Here is a 10,419-nt window from a genome sequence, read left to right as displayed (position 1 = left end):
GCGAGTGCAAAAATGGGGTGTCTATAGTAGGTACCATTGAGCAAAACTTTCTCATGTGAATGAACGCCTTCGACTCCATTGTAAGTGTTAGGGAAAGAAAAACAAGTAAGATCAAAACTTAAAACCTTCATTAAAATCTTTCAAGATGCAAAGAAGAAGAAAAGAATGAGAAAGAGAGAGAGAGAAGTAGAAGAAGAAGATATGAAGAAATGATAAACTTTTGATCTTACTTGTTTATAGAATTATAAACTTTTTAAAATTAAAATAATTATTTTTATAAATTTTTAATATAAATTTATTATATATATATAAGAAATGATAAATTTTTGATCTTACTTGTTTATAGAATTATAAATTTTTTAAAATTAAAATAATTATTTTTATAAGGGGGGGATTAACAAAGCCTAGAAAGTCAAGTGAAAACAAGATCAATTTATTTTAAAGGGTTTTTCTTGGATGGATTCCTCATAAACCCATACCTCCCCCACACAAGTGGGCAATATGAAATAAAAAAGAATCTTCAAAAGACACAATTTATAGTAGTGTTTCTTGTACAGCTGTGTTTTCTCAAACCCAGCAAGCTATTCTTCCCCCGAACCCAACCCCACACCGCAACAATACAGCCTGGAAGAACTCAGGAACCAAGCTTATCTCAATCACAATTATTTAATCTCTTATCCCAAGAACCAAGACTCTTATCTCCCTCACAATTATTTACTTTCTTGTCCTAGGTCCCAATTTCTTTAATGCACTTAAGTACCAACCCTTTATCTCATTTACTCTCTTGTCCCAAGTTTCCAGTTTTTTAATGCTCTGCAGCACAACTACAATTTTGTTTCCTTTAAAAACAAAAACCATCATTACATGATAATATATATATATATATATATTTTGTATCCACACAACTATAGCTGGATGAATAGATCCTGAGAAACAAAATTTTCATATACATTTAATTCCAGCTTAGTTAGTACTTGTCATACCATGTGTCATCAATATGAAATGCAAGCAATACATCTCCTGGCGGCATTGATTGTGAAATCAAGACCATTGGCCTTACTTGTATAATCTAGAACTTTGGTTTGCCCAGATAGATGGTCCAACAAAACCCCGATGAATGATGTAACTGAATCCCATCGTGGGCCATGAATCTCATCAATAGCAGGCCATGGCGCACAATGGATAAATGATTTCTCAATTGAATTAAAAGTGTTATAGGTGGGTCTTTACCTATTCAATCTAGAATTGACTGAGATGGTGATGCAACCCCCTTCTAAAATTTCCGTTGATCTCGACCTAAAAAATATACTTCTTTTTTTAGATACAATATAATTCAGGAAAAGAAAAGTAGATACACTACACAGAATTAGGTTGAAACACTCAAAGCTGACACCAATACTGCCAATTGCAAATTTTTCATCCAAGACCTGTAAAAATGTCATCTGTTATTACTACTATTGGGATGATAAACGATTTTTCTATGATACAAATCCATCCCAGGAGGGATCCTAAACAAAAATGACCAAGCATACAACGATGGTAGTAAGCTTTTCTGGAAATTGAAAGTACATCTAAAAATGAATGAAATCTATAATGGATTCAGTCACTCACATATTTGAAGTGTCAGTCACCAATAATTTACACACAAAAAATTTCTTTTTGTGTGCATCATCTCCACTTTATTTGTTGTTGGGGATTGCTACTGCTTTCCCCTTTGCCAGATTCCGAGGATTCATCAGCCAACTTTTTGTCAAGACGAGAATGGGAAGCCTCTCGCCCGTTCCGGTGTTCCTGCAAACATAGGGGTGTTGATAAGTAATTTGTCGATGATGGAAAAAATGCATATAGGAAGTTTGTCAATAGTTTTCTTTTTTATATTTAGTGATATCTGATAACTTCTTAGGACTCCATAATTTGGTTCTTCCATAAAAAAGAAGGGTACATACATCACGGAATAGTAAGTCATCTGCTTCAAGCATGTGAATCACATATCCCATTTTAGGCCTTTTTGTTGCATCTGGATCGACACATCGTAGAGCGACTAAAAGAATACGTTTGAGTGCCTTTGAAGAAGGCATTTCAGGTACTTTCGGATCCACTACTAACTCAGATTTTCGGTTCCCAACCAATGTCTTCAACCATTCCACCAAGTTCACCTGAAAAATAAAATAAAATAAACTAAAAGAAAGATTCTCTTCCAGCTCATCTCCCATAAACAGATGGAGACTTAAGGTTAGAGACGTTATAAAAGCATACAACTATTGAAATTTTTAAATACCTCTCCAGGTGGTCGACTGTAATCAACAGGATTCCTTCCAGAAATTATCTCCATTATAAGTATTCCGAAGCTATAAACATCGCTCCTCTCATTCAACATACCAGTACATGCATATTCAGGTGCTACGTAACTATAAATACATGAATAAGTAATGGAGTAATGAAACTCATCTATAAGGAAAGGAAACATGTGTATGCCAAATATTAAACAAGGATGGAGACTAACCCAAATGTTCCCATCACACGAGTTGTCACGTAACTCCTTTCAGAACATATAAGCTTAGCAAGTCCAAAATCAGAAACCTTAGGATGCCATTGTCGATCAAGTAGTATATTGCTAGATTTTACATCTCGATGGACAACCTTTGGTTCGAGACCCTCATGAAGGTAAGCCAAGCTGTAGAAAACACATCCTCTTTAAGCTCCATTTGCAGGAAAATTTCATGGAAGAAAAAAGACATAAAAAACAATCTTTTGAGAAAAAATTTCTTTACCCTTTTGCGGTTCCAAGGATAATGTTCATTCGAATATCCCATGTTAGAGGACTGACTTCCCCTACATCCCCATGGAGCCACTGATCGAGATTACCATTGTCTACATACTCATAGACAAGCATCCTAATCAACAAAATCAGAGAGAAGAGTAAAAAATCTGAACTTGTTCAAACCTCCATCACAAAAAACATGAAACTCAATTTGCACAATATTTCAAACATTTAGAGACCCAAAAATTGTTGGTTGAAAACCTACAACATTACTACAAAGAGTAAAGAGAAAATCACTGAAATAAAATGCAACAGAAGAATATAAATAAAACATTCATACCTATAAGCTCCCTCAACACAGTACCCAAGCAGCCTGACCAAATTCTTGTGTCTAACACGCCCAATGGCTTCCACCTCTACTTTAAATTCCTTCTCAGCTTGACCCCTAAGAATTAATGAGATAAATAAGGTTAGCTTTAAATTATTTCAAAGGTAAGAGAAAATGATCCAGAACAAAGTTTGTATTAAAAATTTTGCACACAAAGAAGGTGGTTTCCAGTTATTGAAAACAACAATTCATAGGAAAAAAAATTCTTTTTTTTTTATTCAGTAACACAATAATTATATAGAACAGCAAAACCAAGAGGAAAACATAATTCAACTGATGAATAATAATTTTAGTCTTATGATTATTGAGCTTTGTAACTTGACACCAACATTCTCAACTGAGAATAAGGGGAAGATAAGATATAATCATGCCCAGCACTGTAAAATGAATAAGGAATATTTTTCTTTTCAAACAATTCAGTTCCACAACACTCAACATAGAGGTTAATGGCGAAACAGGATTAATGATGACAACCCCAATATTTGGGCCAAGCTGTAAATGCTAATGATTCAGCTCTGTATTAAAGAACAAGATCCTGAAACAAATCACAAGAGATGAAAAGAAAGGATACCCTACTTCAAGATCACTCCTCAACATACACCACTGACCATCCAAATAACTAGAGTAACATTATCAATCCAATAATGGAGTTTCATTAAGAAATCACCAGTTGGGCTTCTGAAATTCACCTTAAAACTGAAAACTTTTTTTTCTTTTTGCCTAGAAGTCACATATTAGTTATTACAAGTTGCTTTACTCAACATGTTACCTACTCACCACCGAATAAAGAAGAATAGGGAAAGAAAAAACAAAAGAAGATTCCTTTCTTGATAAAAACTACTCTTTCACAGAACCAGAAAAGTTTTTAAAATAAACATAGATAATTCACACAAACCCAATTACAAAGCATGTCCGTTTCTTAAAAAATTTACTCTCCTAATCGAAAACATATCCACAAATATTTATTCAGTTTTGGTTTCATCTAAATAAAGATAGATAATTTGGGTATAACCTACTCACCACCCAATATAAAAAAATTCTTTCTTGAACAAGACTTCTTTTCCACAGAAATGAAATCAAAACCAGCTAAGTTTTTCACACAAAACATAGATAATTCACACAAACCGAATTACCAAGCAAGTCTAAGTAATCAATTAATCCCAAATTTGATCTCCTAATCGAAAAATTAAATTAAAAAAAATAAATAAACAATTTGGTGAATTGGGTACTACCTGTTATTCAACAAATTCTTCACCGCCACCTGATTATTATCCGGAAAAATTCCATGATAGACGATCCCATATCCACCTTCCCCAATCACATTCTCATCCGCCAATCCATTTGTTGCTTCTTCAAGCTCTCTCAGAGTGTACCAATGTCCCCACCCCAAATGTGAAACCTCTGGTGGTCCACCAGCCATCGACGCCGATTCGGCTCCAGTCGATCGACTCTCTCCACTTGCATGAGACGAAGGTCGATCAGAGAACACTACTCGATGTTCAACCTTTCCAATATCTATCTGAATCTCCGAATTCGGAGTTGAAACATGAACGATCTCTTGGATCTCTTTAGAGACAATGGGGGTTTGATCGCCTGAAGTGAGCTTAGAGGAAGAATAAAGAGAAGATTTTCTGCGTCGAGAGTTGATGCAAAGGGAGAGAAGGAAGAGAATGAGAACGATAAATATTCCAACACAGATCCCGATGACGACCCATAAACGAAGGCCAAAGATGGAGGTTGGTTTCGAGAGTTCGTTGTTCAAGAATGCTGTATCGTATATCGACATGATCGAGAGAGAGAGAGAGATGGAACTATAAAGTGTTTTAGATGTTAGTGAAGATTAAGTTTTCTGAGGTTTCTCGCATTATTTGAGCTGGAAAAAATGGTGATTTGAGGGGAAAGTTGGTTCATTTGGGCAGGATGGAGCGGAGTTGCAGAAGCGTTGAGTTTCAGAGAGAGATCGATCTTGGTAAAATGAACTTATGCTGTCTGTTTCTGTTAAACACTCGGACGAGAGTGATATGTCTAAACCCTAAAAACTCTCTTAGATTTTGTACAATGACATACATGTCCTGTGCAATAATCTTACTATCTTAGAATTTTGGATTGAGGATTTGGGTTTCTATAATGATCCGATTTGATAATCTATATTCTATTGTATCAGTTTTGGATCAAGTATATCCTAACCTAATTGGGATCCAACCCAATAATACGTGAGAAAATATATGGTATAATTATTATATATTTTGTTTGTTTATGATGTATATTACGTAGGCGTGTCAATAGGTACATTATTACCTGATTATCTAATGTACCCGAAACCGATTAATCGGTTTTGGGTCAACTATGAGAGACTTGATTAATTTACGGGTCGGTTATGGGTAGTAATTTTAAGGACCAATTTACAATCAGTTTTCCATCGGGTACCCATTGGGTAAATAGGTAAATAGGGTGTTTTAAAAAAATATATATTAATGAGGATGATTATATTTATTATTTAGTTGTATAAATAGTAATTAATAATTTTGAAGAGATATTTCAATATTTAATATCTTCTCAAACAAATAATTTAATTTTCAAGTCTCAATCCTTTTATTTTCCAAACCTTTATCCATATTCCCTTCCCCCCGTTTCAAGTTTCAACGTCAAAGAAGAATAGAATCGCACTCACATGCTTTTGGGTTAGATTTTTCTCATCTTTAATATTTTCAAAGATTAAAATACCTCATTCAAAGTTTAAACACTACAAACAAATAGAATAGTCTCACTAGCCTTAACTAAAGCTTTCACCCTTACTAAGGCTCCTTGGTCTAATCTTGTAACATAAAAAATATGATCTGATGATTTAGGGTTGTAAAAGAAACTTTTATGAACTTTGAAAAAATAAATAGTCAAAAAAACATTACTTTACATCGTTAAATTTTTAAAAACTTAGGTAAAAGTTCAATAGCTGTCCATTCTCAAAACCTTGGATCAAGCCCAGAATAAATTATTTTTTGATTTTTTTTAAATTTTTGGATGAAATTTAGAGGGTTGTCGTGTTGGATTGCTAATGTGGTAATCCATTTAAGCAAAATGACCCTTAGAAATTAAGTCAAGTTTTTTATTTTTATTTTTAATATTAATGGGTACTCGACAGGTCCCAATGGGTATTGGGTATTAGTTGGGCTAGTTCTAGTTCCAAGGGTCTCATACATGGAATTGAAATCGATGTTAAAGTTCGGGTCCAGTTCTGGGTATTCATGGAACTGACCCAAACCTAACCCTTTGACACCCACTATTACATATTAATTTGGATTTTATATGTCTAGGCTCAATCCGTTGTTAATCAAATGGGATTTGGATATAAATATTGAGGTATAATAAGAATTCAATCAAATAAGGATCGACTTCAATAAGTGGAGGGTTTTTTGGGCCTTCCACTCCTCGAGATCTTTGATGAAGTTGTTATTTAACTTTGACTTGATTAGAGAAGATGATGAACAATAAAATTGCAGAGGGTGAAATAAGATATTCTAGTAACTTTAAAATGAGAATAACACTCTATCTTTTAGAGAGGTTTTTATAAATGAATTTCCAAGGATAAGTGTCACCACATGATAAGTCCATGTCATACGCAAGTTGACTGCTGAATTAGCAAGGGGTTGTCGACTCATGACCTTGGGGGCTGTGCTCATGTCTTATTAATGCTTCCACTTGTGTTAAGATTAGTAGGGTCTCAGTGCATTCAATGTGGAACTAATGAGATATAACTGTTGAGGGTAATTTAGTCAAAAAATATTTTTTCTTACTCTTTTGATAAGTACTATGAGATACCACATAAAGGGCAAGTTTGACTTGAGGAAAAATATTTGTCAGGCAAATGACATAATAAAAAAAAATTCCACTATTTGATGACATCATAGAAAATCACACGGAAAATCTCTTTATATTCTTCATTTAAATTGGGTCGTATAGGATTTTTTATTTTATTTTATTTTTTTGAGAAAGTCTACCCTTGCTAACATGGTAAGATTTCAATTCTTTTAAGGAACGTTGAGCTCACCTTGTGGCATCCAAAAACATCCGATGCCACAGGGATGTATAGGACAAAAATCTATGAACTTAAAAATCAAAGTTAAAAAAAATATATAATTTTTACTGTTAAATTTGGGAGTTTGATGGGAGATCAATAGCCGTCCATCTTCAAAACCATATGGATTAAGTGTTTTTTTTTTTTAATTATTTTTATGGATCTAAGTTATTTCAGGAAATCTAGAGTGCCATGGTGTTGGATTGCCAATTTAGTATAAGGAAAGTGTGTGTGTGTTTTTTTTAATTAAATTAAGTGGCAAGATACGTGGGGGTGGATTTAGAGTGGGGCCACTTACCCCCACAAGAGTTTTCAAATTCTATGGATTAATGTGTTATTACTACAAATTTTAGTGGCGAATAAAGAAATTTGCCACTATTGCCCCCACAATTTTTTTTTTCACTCTTAATTGTCCTCATAATTTTTTTTCTAGTCTCAATTGCCCCCACATGAGCAAAATCCTGGCTTTGTCCCTGAGGATAGGAGCAAACGGACATGCATCAAAAGTTATATTTGTATTTTAAAATCCTAATTAAATAATTTTTAAATATTATATAATTAAAAAAAGGATATTTTTTAAGTTTTGGTAACTAACCTCCTTAATTATAGGCTCGCTAATTACAATTTTTATTGGTTTTAACTAAAATAACCTTGCTTCTAATTGATATAAACATAAAAATGAGGGCATTTTTGTGAAATCCAAATTTTGTGTGTGTAGGAAATCAATTTCTTTGGGGGAAGGGGTGAGAAAAGATTTTGCCACCTCAAGCGGCAAATCTAATCAATGTGACAAATCAATTTCCTAGCATTTTGTATTTATTTTGCATTCAAACATTGTTAAAGTTAACTTTTATGGATTTGCCAGTGGAAGATCTTCCTTCATAAGGGTGCTTTCATCATTGTATGGAGGATCCCCGTTCCAGGTGATAATAAAGGACATGCTGATTTGCAAGATATGCACCATACAGTAGTCGGGGGACAATTAGCCCATACTCGTGATCGTAAACTTCTGCACTTTCGGGTACTTCCCTGCCGAGCGCGGCTGAGTGCTAGCCTTCATCCCCAACGCTCAAAGCCTGGAACCTGCAGAGCATATCTCGCGCGATCGAACTATCAGCAACCTAGGTTGGCTTTCTTCCAGGCAACATAATCCAATCCCCTTTTCAAGTGTTCCTTCCTTTGTACACCTTACAGGTCTTTTTAGTACCCGATCCCCGGACCCTTTTTGGAGTAGCCGTCCCCAAGAAGCGATCCAATGTGTGCCTTCTTGTACATGAAGGCCGGCAACATCTTTTATTGGGATAAGATAAGTAGGAATGCCTCTATCCACTAGTAGAGATGGGCTTTTTCCTGCTCTTGCTGATGCCGACCCGGAGGGCGGGATGGCGAGTCCACTTTCGGATATTGTATCTAACCCAATCTTGGGAGTACGAATCTCCTTGGCATCAACTCAAACAGGAGGCCTTATGTTTTCACACATCTATACTATAAAACAAGCATAGCGATCCACCAGTCGGGGTGGTGTTCTTCTGTCTATAATCTCTTCCTTGAGCTGACAAGCGGAGCGATCAACAGGAGGATTCAACAAGCTCCGCGAGAAAGTAGTCGTTTGCTGTTCCTGTAGTAGTCTAACTCTTCCTTGAGCAAGCGTACGATCCAAGCAACGGCTGATCGTAGAGCACCGTTGCGCGGTAGCGCAGCCGTTTTCTTGCTGGGTCCGGGGGACACCAGTTCGAAGGGAGCGATAAGGTGGAGCTGGCGCTCTTCCCTGTATTAGTGTAAGTTCCTCTCGTTGACAAGCGGAGCGATAGAGGAGAAACAGTTCCTTGAGCTAACAAGCGGAGCGATCTGGTCTGGGAGCTGGCGCTCTTACCTGACTTATATAAACTCTCCTTTTCATTGACAAGTAGAGCGATCAATCTGTCAGTTGCTCATTTCTTTATTCGAAACAATATGCCCTTGCCTTTAGAAAGCATACAGGAAGTGGGGTCTTGGGCGGGACACCAGTTTCGGGGAGTGATAAACAAGCATTGTGATCTGGAAACTAGTGTTCCTTTCCTTTCCTATAGTAGAAATAGTTCCTCTCTTTGTAGCTAGAGGGAGAAGTGTATCTCTTTAAATTCTTTTTCTTATTATGTTACTCTAGTGGAGGTTGAGCTTAAAGTCCAATTGATTAGGATGTGTTTCTTACAAACTTAAACTTGTTGTTAACCCATTTACTAACTACTCGAGATTTGTTTCACCATTGAGGACTGGGATTTTCCTGATTTAAAGTTGTATGGGGTTGTTATTCTTTTGCACGTATTCCAAAGATTAATCTGCTAGTGCATTCCACTGGGTTTACCACAATTTACAATACTTGATAAAAAAGGTTCAGGTTCGTTTTTCAAGAATTATTCATTCTAGGTCAAGTGTTCACATCTTAGGACGGGACAAAAATGGTATCGACAATAAGAATCAAATTTGGCCTTGGATTTACCATGATTAGGGATGTAGATACGTGATTCTTGATTACAAGTACCACATCTAATAGGTTTGGAGTCACCACCATTCATATTGTAAGTGGGTGTGAATGGTCACTCGGAATGTACATTTTTGAAATAGTACAATTTTTGACGTTTAGTGACTCTCGTTGGGATAAGGTACTACTCAACCTTGAGATCGAGGTAATTGGTTCGATTGGAGAAAATGAAATGGGTTAGACACCCTTTTCTCCCTACCAAGTGGCGATAACCTCAACACAACTCGAACGTTTTTTATTAAAAAATATAAACGGGATAAAATGCCATGTGTCAATAACTTGTACCCTAAGTAGGGATTTATTATTGGCTTTAGTTTGTAAGGATCATCTCATCGAAGGAGATAATTATAATGGGTATTAACTTTGGACATAATCGATATTTGAAAAGTGTTGGCTAAGGTCACGGATCCATTATCATGGGTTGAAAAGGATCCAATTGCCAATTGCCTCAAAATAGTTTAGGAACTAAATCCAAATTTGTTTTTAAAAGGGATTACAACCCTTATACTTTCAACCGAACTAAGGTCCAATCTACTGGAGATAGGAGAAGGATAGCATTACATCTTAGAAGCTTTCTAATAAAAAAAATTAAAGAGAAGAAGGGGATAGTAGAAGAGGGACATGGAGAGGGTAGAGAGAGATAGAGAGGGGGGGGAAGTGTTGATTTTATGACCCAT

The 10,419-nt window shown here is 35.7% G+C and overlaps 1 protein-coding gene across 1 annotated transcript; it reads right to left on the bottom strand.

The window, feature by feature from the left end:
• Positions 1–1,387: 1,387 nt before the first annotated feature.
• LOC147391109 (putative serine/threonine-protein kinase At1g01540) lies at positions 1,388–5,146 on the bottom strand. Its single transcript, XM_086459379.1, has 7 exons — positions 4,382–5,146; positions 3,102–3,206; positions 2,772–2,894; positions 2,504–2,674; positions 2,279–2,408; positions 1,947–2,156; positions 1,388–1,791 (listed from the first exon to the last, which is right to left on the bottom strand). Exons 1-7 carry the CDS (start codon positions 4,933–4,935, stop codon positions 1,669–1,671), a joined length of 1,416 nt encoding a protein of 471 aa, XP_086315505.1. The 5' UTR covers positions 4,936–5,146; the 3' UTR covers positions 1,388–1,668.
• Positions 5,147–10,419: the final 5,273 nt, after the last annotated feature.

This window comes from Akebia trifoliata, chromosome 11 (genome assembly GCF_017979445.1).
Source record: "Akebia trifoliata isolate Shusen 1 chromosome 11, ASM1797944v1, whole genome shotgun sequence".
Lineage (NCBI taxonomy): Eukaryota > Viridiplantae > Streptophyta > Magnoliopsida > Ranunculales > Lardizabalaceae > Akebia > Akebia trifoliata.
This window is presented reverse-complemented; position numbering and strand designations above follow the sequence as displayed.

Bases quoted from the DNA above. Each gene is read 5' to 3' on its own strand.
- LOC147391109 (XM_086459379.1), bottom strand. From the start codon at position 4,935: ATGTCGATATACGATACAGCATTCTTGAACAACGAACTCTCGAAACCA. The intron at 3,207-4,381 runs GTAGTACCCAAT...ATTAATTCTTAG, and splicing joins AAGAATTTGTTGAATAACAG to GGGTCAAGCTGAGAAGGAAT. The intron at 2,675-2,771 runs GTAAAGAAATTT...TGTTTTCTACAG, and splicing joins ATCCTTGGAACCGCAAAAGG to CTTGGCTTACCTTCATGAGG.